This window comes from Naegleria gruberi (genome assembly GCF_000004985.1).
Source record: "Naegleria gruberi genomic scaffold NAEGRscaffold_6, whole genome shotgun sequence".
NCBI lineage: Eukaryota > Heterolobosea > Eutetramitea > Acrasida > Naegleriidae > Naegleria > Naegleria gruberi.
In genome coordinates this window covers 344,607-357,369 of record NW_003163321.1, presented here as the reverse complement: position 1 = coordinate 357,369, position 12,763 = coordinate 344,607, and the positions used below count along the sequence as shown (strand labels likewise).

General features: G+C 35.3%; 5 protein-coding genes across 5 annotated transcripts; 3 read left to right on the top strand and 2 right to left on the bottom strand.

The window, feature by feature from the left end:
* Nucleotides 1-1,389: 1,389 nt before the first annotated feature.
* On the bottom strand, nt 1,390-3,723 carry NAEGRDRAFT_78396 (RCC1 domain-containing protein). The gene has a single exon (XM_002681310.1). It carries the CDS (start codon nt 3,712-3,714, stop codon nt 1,417-1,419), a length of 2,298 nt encoding a protein of 765 aa, XP_002681356.1. The 5' UTR covers nt 3,715-3,723; the 3' UTR covers nt 1,390-1,416.
* A 391-nt stretch (nt 3,724-4,114) lies between these two features.
* Nucleotides 4,115-6,361, bottom strand: NAEGRDRAFT_78395 (uncharacterized protein; the record flags this gene model as incomplete). The annotated part of the gene is made up of 1 exon (XM_002681309.1): nt 4,115-6,361. One exon carries the CDS (start codon nt 6,359-6,361, stop codon nt 4,139-4,141), a length of 2,223 nt encoding a protein of 740 aa, XP_002681355.1. The 3' UTR covers nt 4,115-4,138.
* Nucleotides 6,362-7,028: 667 nt separating this feature from the next.
* Nucleotides 7,029-7,602, top strand: NAEGRDRAFT_35375 (proteasome maturation factor UMP1). Its single transcript, XM_002681444.1, has 2 exons — nt 7,029-7,132; nt 7,178-7,602. The coding sequence occupies exons 1-2, from the start codon at nt 7,031-7,033 to the stop codon at nt 7,463-7,465; spliced, it is 390 nt and encodes a 129-aa protein (XP_002681490.1). The 5' UTR covers nt 7,029-7,030; the 3' UTR covers nt 7,466-7,602.
* Nucleotides 7,603-8,043: 441 nt separating this feature from the next.
* Nucleotides 8,044-9,368, top strand: NAEGRDRAFT_82969 (glutaryl-coenzyme A dehydrogenase). Its single transcript, XM_002681443.1, has one exon. It carries the CDS (start codon nt 8,051-8,053, stop codon nt 9,344-9,346), a length of 1,296 nt encoding a protein of 431 aa, XP_002681489.1. The 5' UTR covers nt 8,044-8,050; the 3' UTR covers nt 9,347-9,368.
* A 120-nt stretch (nt 9,369-9,488) lies between these two features.
* Nucleotides 9,489-11,988, top strand: NAEGRDRAFT_63304 (uncharacterized protein; the record flags this gene model as incomplete). The annotated part of the gene is made up of 2 exons (XM_002681442.1): nt 9,489-9,770; nt 9,814-11,988. 2 exons carry the CDS (start codon nt 9,489-9,491, stop codon nt 11,986-11,988), a joined length of 2,457 nt encoding a protein of 818 aa, XP_002681488.1.
* Between the last annotated feature and the right edge of the window lie 775 nt (nt 11,989-12,763).

The following is a 12,763-nucleotide window of genomic DNA, read 5'->3' as shown; positions in this document are numbered from 1 at the left end:
CATTTTCAGTAAAAATGCACCAAATTCTAATAGAAAAAAGCTTGCAAAGAATTTCGATCAAATGGAACAATTAATTTTCACCCCAACGAAATTTGCAAGTGTGCCATCGGAGGAAATACTTTCAACAAATAGATATGATGGTAAAGAATTATATCATGTATTGGATAGAGTTGAGTTGAGTATTGTGAAAAAAGGTCAATCAATGCCATGTAACGTTTCAATGATTGCTGGCAGTTCACGAATTTTAGTGGTAATGGTGGACAAGAATGGTCAACCATTCAATGGTTCTAATAGTAGTGCCAATATGAATTCTGCTACTGAAATTCCATTCATGTTATTTATGTGGAAATATTCAAAGTCTGATCGAATGCCACATTTTAAAAGATTGAATGATTTGGAGGAATTTATTCAGAAAGGATATGAAATGGTCGACGGAAAATCATTCAATACTATTGTTTCAATTGCATGTTTTGAGGATGAAAGTGTCTATTTAACTCATGATGGTAGAGTTTTTTCAGATTGTAAATCATTGGCAACTAAAAAGGTAAAGAACAAGAATGGAGCTCTGATTGGATCAGTTTTGGATATTGATAAGAGTTTGTTTCATGCTGAGAAAATTGCAGCAGGATGTGGACATGTTCTCATTCTGGTGAGAGAAAGGAGCACTGGAAAGAGGAAGGTTCTCGGATTTGGAAGTTCTGAATCTAATCAATGGAGTGTTCTCAATAACTATTCGAATGTATTGACAGAAATTAAGATATTACCAAAATCAAGTAAGGATCAAGTGGTAGATATCAAATGTGGACTTTATCATTCTGTATTCTTAACATTGAATGGATATTTGTATGTGTGTGGAGATAATACTTATCAACAAACTGGAAAAAAGAAGGAATATATTTGTATTATAGATGTGATGAAAGTAACATTGAATGAATTTGATTATAATATTGATAAGATTAAGGAAGTGAATTGTGGTCAATATTTCACTGTTGCAATTACTAATAAGGGAAGGGTATTTTCAACAATTCAAAATATTGGAAGTAGAAAGCTACCTAAACAAGAAGCAATTGGTTTTTATGAACTAGATTACTTCAACAAACATAATATTGCCATTAGACAGGTTTATATAACCTCTGATGCCATAATTCTTCAATCTAAGAATCAACTCTATTATTTCCAAATCATGTACCAACACTCACACTCATTAATTGGAAGAGTAGTAATTGTTAATGAAATACCAAAACCTATTTTATTCGATTCTCTAAAACAGTACTCCTTGCAAGTCTATTCATGCAACAGTAGTCAAAATATTTATGTGAAAAGAACTGGTCTAAGCTGTAGTATTCTTGATTTCTTTGAAAAGTTACTCCATACAACCCAACACAAACAATTATCTGATTTGATTATTATTTAGTTTTATTTTGTACATCTAACTGAAATATCATTAAAGCCTCTTCGTACTTGTATTCCCTTGAATTTTGCTTCTTTTTGCTTTCTAATGATTGGATTACTTGTCGAACTTGTTGTAATTATTGTAAAATAGGCACCACTGCCAACAGAGTTCACCTCCACTCCAGTGAGTCTTCTAATTCTTGGCATAATGTAGCTCTCTACCATATCATCACAAGAAGGAGACAGTTCAGTTTTAGTATCTTCGACTCTCGAAATATTGGAAATGTCTGAATCATAACCACATTGTCCGTAAAAGTTCCATCCAACACTATACAATTCTCCACTCTTTGTAATTACAGATAAATGATTTGATCCTGTTGAAATTTTGATAACATCCTTTGGAATTGATTTGACCTTAATTGGAGTTCTAACAGTTCTGGCATGACCCAATCCAGTTTTACCACTACTTCCACAACCAAAGCAATAAATAGAACCATCTTCAGTCAAAACTGCGTTAAAGTTTGACCCAGCACTGATTTGAACTGCATTCTTAGATGGATCTCTTTTTCCACTAAAGAATGGATGAATTACTGGAACCAAAAAGCTTGTTACGGGCTTATTTCCAATTGGTGGAAGAGCTAGTTGACCCCAATAGTTACTTCCACACACCCATAAATCATTATTGAGCTCATTTGACTTGGCCTTTGTAAGGAAAATTGTGTGCCATGCTCCACCTTCAGCTTCAATGATTTCTCTTCCTCTCAATTCTATAATCTCTGTTGGTTCATAACAATGTGTATCTTGGTCAATTGGATTAGCCTTTACAGAGCCAATTCCCAGCTTGCCTTCATCACTTTGTCCCATTACATAAACTCCTCCATCACAGGTTGCAATGATAGAGTGCCAAAATGCTTTACCAACATAGTAAGCTCTCTTTTGTTTCAAAATTCCTCCCAAAAGAATTGGAGAGAAAACACCACAATTAATATTTGGTTCTAGTATTTGATTTCCAGTAACTTGTTGTAAGTCTTGGGATTGCTTCAATCCCAATTCTTCTGGTTCAATGAATTCAGATCCCATTCTTCCATGCAAATTACAACCAGTTCCATAAACTCTTCCACTCTCACTCAAAAACAAACTGTGTCTACCACTGGCATTCAGTGAAATAATCTTTTCAGGGAATTCAATTCTATGGAAGGATTGAACTTCACAATAATCAGTTTGTTCATTCTCTACAATCTTTACAATCTTGCTACTTGACCCACTCTTACTTGTACCTAATTGACCATACTTATTCCACCCAGATGTGTATACAACATTATCTTCAGTTAAAAGTAAAACGTGATAACCACCACATGAAATTTGTTTGATTTTAACATTTCTCAAGAGTGGAACTTCTCTCCAATGAGAAATCAACTCACATTCTACAGCAGGATTCGAATGGATAACAGTGTGATCTTCTTGAAGTGTATGATGTCTCAGAGTTGAATTACTGGTCGTGACAGCATTAGCATTATTGAATGGAAGTGTTTGATTGAGACTGGTTGATGAGAATATATTACTAAACATTCTTCCCAAACGTTGCAATAGACCTGTCGAATCATTACTTGGTGTTACTTCAATTTCACTCTCATTGAATTCATAACCAAGAAGACCAACAATGAATGTTCTATTATCGTCACCATATCTTGCTATTGTCTTATTGGTAGATTCAAATTTAGGTCCTGTATATCTATTGGTAAAACATGAATCATTATTGAGTACAGGACTATCGTCACCAAAATTGGAAATTGCTTTAGAAAACTTTTGTTCGAAAGAGTCATCAAGCTCAATATTATTTGTATCACGTCCTTTAGGAGAACTTGGGGATGAAATCTCTTCAAAGTTTGGTGAGGAATTCTTTTTTCTCTTCTTGTTTCTAGTTGGTTGTGCTGCAGAAATATTGGAAAATGAAACTGTTTGATTCTCTTCTTCCATTGTTCCTTGTGGTGTGGTATTTTCCATTGAGGAGAGTGCATCAAAGTCTCTTCTTCTCCTCAAATTCGAACTATCATCACTCATATAACTGTCGTTAGTACTGGCATTGTCACTACTACTTGAAGTAGTTGAATTGGTAAACATTGAAAGAGTTGGAGGTGATGGATATTGAGTAGTGGTAGGAGATGATAATTGATTATCTTGTTGCATTAGTTGTTGCTTTTGATTAGTTGTATTATTAGGAGTAGTATTGTTAGTATTAGAATAGTGTTGTTGTTGTGATGATAATTGATTATTCATAACTGGTCTTGGAGGTGTTCCAGTCGAAGGAGAAATTCTAAACATTTGTTTCTTTTTTTCTAATTGTTATTCTTCTTAATTGTTGCAGCGTGATAATAACAACCTCAATCAGACTTTGATGCAACACCACAGCAGCAGCCGTTGCCATTCATGATGAGTGGGTAATGTGTTGATGGAGATACTCGTAAAATAAGCCTTTGAACATCATAGTGCACTGAATTTTAAATTGTTGGGCAAAAACATCACCCATTGAGTTTACTTGATGGGACAAGTGTTGATGGTTGGTTTTTTTTGGTTGATTCATCAGCCATAGGTCTATTTTTTATGATTTTCATCACCCATTTTAATAAAAACAATAATTTGATATCACGTAATTGGACGAAGCAGTATTGTAGTTTAATATCCAAAACATTATCCTGATACATCACATTTTAACTGTAGTAAATATTACAAAGAGATTTTTTACAATTTATTCGAAAGTGATCAAGACAGCTTCATTACCAACAATATCACCGGCCTTAACCTTGATTTCCTTAATGATACCTTCAGTAGAAGACTTAAGGACGTTTTGCATCTTCATGGCTTCAATGACGACCAATTCTTGGTGAGCCAAAACCTTTTGACCTGGTTGAACAGCAACTGAAACAATAGCACCTGGCATAGGAGCAATCAACATCTTAGAACGATCTGGTGGAATAATAACTGGCATGTGCTTGTGTAATTCTTGTTCCTTTGGAGTTCTGATATCAAACTTGAATTCAGTACCCATGAAACTGACAAATTGAGTAGTACCTTTTCTTTCACCAACTTGAACAATGACTGATTGATTATCATTGAGAACAGCACGGAAGATTGGTGTACCAACAACCCAGCTAGTCTTGGCGACATAGAGGTGATCCTTAAATTCAACAATATACTTGCCCTTTTCTTGGGTAATTGAAACTGGATAGGCTTCCTTATCAATGTTAACGAAGAGTTTAGTAGTCTTAGGTGGTTGAGCTCTTGGCAATTGACCAGTAATTTGGAAATCTCTTCTATTAGCAATATATTCCATCAAACCGACTGAAGCAATGAGTGATGATTTAGCATCAGATGAAAGCTTAATACCCTTGAATCCTTCTGGGTAGTGCTTTTGAATGAATTTAGTAGTAATGTTACCCTTCCTGTAATCTTCAGTAACCAAAATATCACGAAGCAAAGAAATGTTATGACGAACACCTTGAATGACATAGGTATCGAGAGCTTCAACCATTCTGTTAATAGATTCCATTCTGTCCTTTCCGTAAGCAATAGTCTTACTGATCATTGGATCGTAGAAAACTGAAATTTCAGAACCTTCCAAAATACCAGAGTCAACTCTGATTCTTCCTTCGTCATCTCTTGGTTCAATGTATGTGTGAAGAGTACCAACAGATGGTGAGAAGTTATTCATTGGATCTTCAGCATAAACTCTGGATTCAGTAGCGTGACCAGTAATCTTAATATCCTTTTGCTTGAGCAACAATGGCTTCTTGGCAGCAACACGAATCATTTGTTCAACCAAATCAATACCAGTAATGAATTCAGTAATAGGGTGTTCAACTTGCAAACGAGTATTCATTTCCAAGAAGTAGAAGTTCTTATTTGAGTCAATCAACATTTCAACAGTACCAGCTGAGAAATAACCAACTTCCTTAGCCAAAGCAACAGCTTGTTCACCCATAGCCTTTCTAGTTGCTTCATCAATTACTGAAGATGGAGCTTCTTCAATGACCTTTTGATTTCTTCTTTGAATGGAACATTCTCTTTCTGGCAAATAAAGATAATTTCCATGTTGGTCACAAATAATTTGAATTTCAATGTGTCTTGGATTTTCAACGAATCTTTCGATCAACATCTTATCACTACCAAAGTTTCTAATAGCTTCATCTTGACTCAATCTGAAACCTTCTCTCAATTCTTGTTCATTATAGGCAATTCTCATACCCTTACCACCACCACCAGCGGAAGCTTTAATCATGACTGGATAACCAATCTTTTCAGCAGCAATTTTGATACATTCATCAGCACTGAAAACTTCACCTTGATGGCCAGGAATAATGTTAACTTTAGCTCTTTCAGCAATAATCTTACTTTCAATCTTGTCTCCCATAGCAGAAATTGCAGATGATGGTGGACCAATAAAAACGAGTCCAGCATCTTCAATAGCTTTAGCAAAAGAGGCATTTTCAGATAAGAAACCAAAACCTGGATGCACAGCTTCAGCTCCGGTTTGCTTCATTGCAGCAATAATTCTGTTGGCTCTCAAATATGAATCAGCAGGAGAAGAACCACCAATATATACAGCTTCATCAGCCATTCTAACATGTTTGTTGTTAGCATCAGCATCACTGTAAACGGCTACGGTCTTAATTCCAAGCTTTCTACAAGTTTTAATGATACGGACGGCAATTTCACCTCTGTTGGCAATCAAGATTTTGTTAAAGTAATGTTCTTTTGGTTGATCGTTGGTTTCTGGAGCTCTAACATAATTAGTAGTCTTGAAAACAGAAGGATTAATAAATGTAGAAAATTGTTGTTGTTGTGGAGTAGCAAACCCTGTTGTTGATCTGATCAAACTATTCTTGCATTCCTGGGTACTAGCTAAAGCAAGGGCTCTAGATGATGACTTTGCTAACTTTTTGCTGGAAATAATTCTAGCGACGTTTTTCATTTTTTTATGCAATAAATTTTTCAAAAATTCAAATTAGCCAAATTGTTTTCAAAGGAGAGCGCAAATAATGAATGCAGTGCGTTCAAGTCCATTTTTCAACACAACAACCTCTGTGTGAAACAAAGATTACAACATGTATTCTACAGAAAATGAAACCCTTACACTTCCCTCATGCAAAGTATTACCAATGATTGGATTGGCTTTGTGTGAAAATTGTGTGTTGGATACAATGTCTAGAGTCATTATTGAAGATACAGCCAATGTATTTGAACCGTCTAGAGGCTTAAAAAGTCACTGACCTAGAAAATGGAGATACTTTACTGAACTGTAAACAACCTTATTTAGAGTTAATAAACAATTCGCTCAACAAATGAGCCCACCCTTATAATAATATTATAAGGATTAATAAAGTATCTGATGAGTTTTGGAATTCTAGACTCTGATTCATCACAGTTATACTCCTTCATTTAACTTTTTTTTTTAACTGTGAACACCCAAGAGTTCAATGTTTTACCATCAGGTCACTACTAACAATGATTTAATAATAAATATTTTAATTTAAATTCTTGTTTGCAAAGGTCAAGTGTTCGATTCTACACCTCTGAAAAATTGTATTTACGTAAAATGGATGCTAAAAATAACTTGCGTCATTTAATCAAATCATAAAAAATGAACCAAATCCCATTAGATCCTCCATCCGTTAATGTTTCCACTGGTACCCAAAGAGTTGCCACACCAATTTCTCATCCTGTTGAATCAGTGCTCAGGAAGGTAGGTAGAATAATTATTTGATCTTGTGATGATTGTATATTTTAGTATGAAAAAGATGAATTGAAGAGACAATACTTTATTATGGCTAGAAACTTCGGAAGTCATATGCCTATGCATATGGAGATGCAAAAAAAGATATTCGGTGCTTCTTTAAGATTGCCATCACTTCAATCAAACAAAGTTGGCTTGAGTGTATTAATGGGAGACGATGAAAATATTGAATTTGAGGATTTCTTGTGCGATCCAACAATGTCAGAAAGCTTGCCATCAGACGATGCTCACGCATCAGCTGAAAAGGCTTTTGGTATTAATGTTAATTTCCACCGAGTTTAAATTAATCAAACTTTTTTTGGATTGGAGGTTTGAATACAACAACAACAACGTCATCATCATTTCAATTCAAACTGTACATTGTAAGCTAGCTAACTCCAAATAGCATGTAAAAAAACTAAAATATTTAATATTCTCAATTTAAATTTAATTTTTTATTACAAAAAAGATAATAAGGAAATATATTAAAAGATGAAGCGTTGTTCCTCTGCACTCAGTATTACAATTTAGATTTGAAACTTCTCTCAATTTCAAATATCCATTTGCACTTGTTAGAAATTCAGAAATGTTCCTTGAGATATTAATCGTGTCAAATTATTCATACTAATGGACAAGGCAAATGATATGTCATCAAGTAAGGAACTAGTGCAGCAATTTAAAAGTTTATTCTTAATGTAAACCTGAATGAGCGGCTGGGGTTGTTCCAAAACTAACTACCTCTTTGGGGTTGAATAGAATCACCTCAATCAAAAATGAGCTTCACTCAATATCCGTTGAAGCTTCATGCAGGATAATGTTGTGCTTGAGGTGGTCTATCGAATTGAAATTAAAATTACAACAATTAAAAAATTTCAAATCACCACCAAGATGCTTTCATCAGCTAGAAAAGTCATCACCAAAAATTCCAACAAGTCCGGTCTTGCATCACTCATCAGCAATAACTCCAGATGTTTTTCAACAAACGCAACCCAACACAAGGAAGTTATGGTTAGCTTCAACTGGAAAGACCCACTTAATGTTGAAAGTTTGCTCACCGAAGAAGAAAAGGAAATTCGTGATCAAGTCCATGGTTACTGTCAAGCAAAACTCATGCCAAGAGTTTTGGAAGCCAATAGAAAGGAACATTTTGACCCTGAAATTATGAGAGAAATGGGTGAAATGGGTATGTTAGGTATCAATATTCATGGACATGGTTGTGCTGGTGCTTCAAATGTTGCTTATGGACTTGTTGCTCGTGAAGTTGAAAGAGTTGATAGTGGTTATCGTTCTGCAATGTCTGTTCAAAGCTCCCTTGTTATGCATCCTATTAACCAATGGGGTAATGAAGCACAAAAGCAAAAGTATTTGCCAAAACTTGCTACTGGTGAATTAATTGGTTGTTTTGGATTAACTGAACCAAATCACGGATCGGATCCAAGTAGTATGGAAACAAAAGCCAAGTTATCACAATGTGGAAAATATTATATTTTGAATGGTTCAAAGATGTGGATTACTAACTCACCAATTGCTGATATTTTCGTTGTTTGGGCTAGAAGTGAAGCACACGAAGGTAAAATTAAAGGTTTCATTCTTGAAAAGGGAATGAAGGGTCTCACTGCACCAAAGATTGAAGGAAAGATGTCTCTCAGAGCTTCAATTACAGGTTCAATTGGTATGGATGATGTCCATGTTCCAGTTGAAAATTTGTTGCCTCATGCTTCTGGTCTTGGTGGTCCATTCTCTTGTTTAAATAGTGCTAGATATGGTATTGCTTGGGGAGCTTTGGGTGCAGCTGAATACTGTTTCCACACTGCTCGTCAATATCAAATTGATAGAAAGCAATTTGGTAGACCACTTGCTCAAAATCAATTGCCACAAAAGAAGATGGCTGACATGCTTACTGAAATTTCTTTAGGACTTGTTTCATGTGTTCAATTGGGTAGACTTAAGGATAAGGGTGAATGGGCTCCTGAAATGATTTCAATGTTGAAGAGAAATAATGCTGGTAAAGCTCTTGAAATTGCCAGAGTTTGTAGAGATATGTTGGGTGGTAATGGTATTGCTGATGAATATCATATTATTAGACATTCTGCCAATCTTGAATCTGTAAATACTTACGAAGGAACTCATGATATCCATGCTTTGATTTTAGGTAGAAGCATTACTGGTCTTGCTGCTTTCTAAATTAAAAACACAATTTTGTCATTATTGTTGGTTCAAAATTTACCGCCAATTTTATCTACAAAAAAAAATGAATAGAAACCCATTCCAAGATCCACCAACGTCCTCTAGAGCAGGCAGTTCTACAAACAGGGAATCTCGTAGAATGTCCACTCAACTCAATACAGGGTCGTCAACATCGAGAACATCAAAATCAAGAAAATCCGATTCGAAAAAAGGATTTGGAAAAAAGAATGTTGGATCATCAATTACTCTTCAAGGAATGAAGAAGAGATTTCAAACAATGCTAGGAAAAACTAAGGATTCATTTGATGCTGTTGACCCAGTAACAAAACAAATCAAAAATCCTGCACCATTATTCTCTCAAAATACATCAGCAGATATGGCAGGATCATATCAATCGGGAAATATTTCTCCTTCATCAGCAGTAGGTTTTTAATAAGATGGAATTGTATTTAATATTGTTTTAGAGTGAATCAATTTCTGATTTTGATAGAGCTTCTTCATACAGTTTCGGAAGAGATATTCCTCAAGGAGAGGCTAGTCAAGCTGGCTCATCAAGTCCATCTGTTGTGAGTGACGATGAGGAGTCATTTGTGTTCAGTGGTCCTGTGGGTAATGATGACACTTTCAGCACTGCTGGATCTGTAGATTTGAGTTTAGCTCAAGATTTGGATAATATTGGAGCAGTGGATAGTTTTATTAAAAAGAGTGACGTTCCTTCAATAAGTTTGGATCGTTCCAACGAGGAAAAATTAACTGAAAAACAATTGGAAATGTTACAAGAAGTGGATTTTACTATATCCTTAACAGAAACTGAAACATTTTTCCTGTTTGATAAATTTGATGAGAGTGTAAAGGTTGACGATCCTAAGATTGAAGAAATTAGAGAAAAAAACAAGGTCTATAAGGAATTGCTGAAAAATAAGGAAAATAATAGAGATAATTATATGGATAAACATGTACAAACAATGGAAAAGTTTTACAAAAACAAGAGAACAAACACTTCGAAGACAGAATACGAAGAAGTTGAAGTTCAAGTTTCAGCTTATCAAATATTTGATGATTATAAAGATATTCGAGAAAGAGAAGAACGAGAAAGGGAAGAAAGGGAAATAATGACCTCACTATCAAACAAGCAAGATGAGGAAGACGAGGAAGAAGGAGATTTGGAGGATGATGGAGCTGATGATATCAGTGTTAAGAGTGGAAGAGTTGGCAGCGAAAAGACATCTGTTTCATCCTACCAAGAACTTGTAATAACAAGAGCAGTTGTACAAAATATATTCCATAACAGACAAAAACGATACATTAATGCAGATGATAGAGATGTGCCTTTATTACCACTTCCTGAAGAACAATCTGAAACTAAAGAAGTTCAAGAGGAGGTTGCCTCAAAATCGCCAAACGACTCTCAAGAAACTCCAAGAAGTGACACTTTCGAAGAGGAAGAAGTTGCTAAAGGAGAGGACGAAAAAGAAAAGGAAAGGGAGGATGAAGAAAAAGATAAGGCTGAAAGTGATACTGAAGAAGATGTTGTCAACACTAAACCATCAGGAGTTCTCACAACTCTTTGGGAATATAATTGTGATGTGGTTAAAAACTACAATGTCAACAACCTCACATGGAATAAGCAGAATAATGACATACTGGCAGCAGCTTATGGATCTGGAGATGTTACTGATTTACATCAATCTAATGGTGTCATTCTCTGTTGGAATGTTAAGAATCCAGCCTACCCAGAACGTATTCTTAAGGTAGATGGAGCTGGTGTTAACAGTGTAAATTTCTCTGCCACTAATCCTAGTATTTTGGCAGCTGGTTTAAGTGATGGTACTGTATCAATTTACGATATCAGAAGAAAGGAAAATACGCCAGTAATGGAAACTATTAAGAGTCATACAGGTACAGTTTGGGATCTAAAATGGGTAAATCGAGGAAAGGATGTTGGCGAGAAATTGCACTCGGTTGGTGTAGATGGTAGAGTAAATTCATGGACAATTAAGAAAGGTTTGGAATCATCAGAAATAATGAGATTGAAGAGAATAGGAAGAGCAACAGATATGGGAGGAGATGCCATGATTTCAAGAGAATCGGGTGGTATGAGTATTGATTTCTCACCTTCTGACAATTTGATTTATCTTGTTGGTACAGAAGATGGTGCTATCTTCAAGTGCTCTAGCTCATATAATGAACACCCTCTTGAAACATACATTGATCACACAGGTCCTGTTTACTCTGTGAGATGGAATCCTGTCGTTCCTGACATGTTTATTTCTTGTAGTGCTGACTGGACAGTGAAGATATGGAATCAAGAATCATTAACACCAATATTTACTATCGAGTCATACTCTGAGAAGAGTGATCAACGTTCTTACTCTGTGACAGATGTTGCTTGGAGTAAGTATTGCTCGACAATGTTTGCTACTTCATCCATTGTTGGAGATTTGGAGCTTTGGGATTTGAGCTATTCAACAGTTAGACCAAAATATTCCAAGACAAAACCTGGAAAGCTGAATTGCACAATATTCGCTGAAGATGTTCCAATTGTGTTGGTTGGTGATAGTAAGGGTTCAATTGAGGTGTTAAGAGCAGAAGATGCTGAAAAATCACAAGAATCTCAACTTGAAAAGTTTTTACAATAAATTACAATTTTATTTTATGTTTTTGAGCTAGTTGGTTGATAAAATCTTCAGTGTCGCTGATTTGCCTTTTTGGCATTGGCGGACTGCCATGATTCACTGCAGGTGTAAAAAATTGTTGAGGTATGTGGTTTGTGTTTGGTATCCTTTCAGGCGATCGAGAAATTCGAGATGTTGGATTTAGTTGTAGTGCTTCTTCCTTTTGAGCTTTCTGTTTTGCACTTTCTTCCAGAGCTTGAACTCTTCTCTCCACTAAAAATACTCTGTCTCTAAGACTGGATAAATTCTTGTCAACCTTATCGTCAAGCTTTTGAATACTATCCATCATTCTATGCGAAAGATCATTCAAAGCACGTATAAATATGTCACTCTCATTGAGAGCAGAAGATACTGTAGTATCGACGTTCGAGTCATCGACATCTAGTTGATATTCAGGTTCTTTTCTGACCAAAACAACATGCTTTGGTTCTCTAACAATATCAGGAATATTCTTTTGTACTTCTGGCTGTTGAGATTTTGATTCCTCAGTCTTCTTTGGATGATCTTTTTCCTTTTCCTTTCCTCTTTCAAAGAGGCTCTTCTTTTTAGTCTTTACCAATTCATTATGCTTTTTTTTACAGTAATGAATTACATCACAAAGGAACAAGACCTTTCTCTCTGAAAATCCGCTAGATAAGAAGTAAATAATGCTCAAACTTGGATTGTATGCAAACTCGTTAATTAATAATCGGTAAACAGTTTCAATAAACTTTGAATCGGAAAGATTATGGAATAAATA

What these genes read in the sequence shown, in the direction of transcription:
- NAEGRDRAFT_78396 (XM_002681310.1), bottom strand. Translation starts at nt 3,714, where the DNA reads ATGTTTAGAATTTCTCCTTCGACTGGAACACCTCCAAGACCAGTTATG.
- NAEGRDRAFT_35375 (XM_002681444.1), top strand. Translation starts at nt 7,031, where the DNA reads ATGAACCAAATCCCATTAGATCCTCCATCCGTTAATGTTTCCACTGGT. An exon ending in TTGAATCAGTGCTCAGGAAG is followed by an intron (nt 7,133 to 7,177) that starts GTAGGTAGAATA and finishes TGTATATTTTAG; the next exon opens with TATGAAAAAGATGAATTGAA.
- NAEGRDRAFT_82969 (XM_002681443.1), top strand. Translation starts at nt 8,051, where the DNA reads ATGCTTTCATCAGCTAGAAAAGTCATCACCAAAAATTCCAACAAGTCC.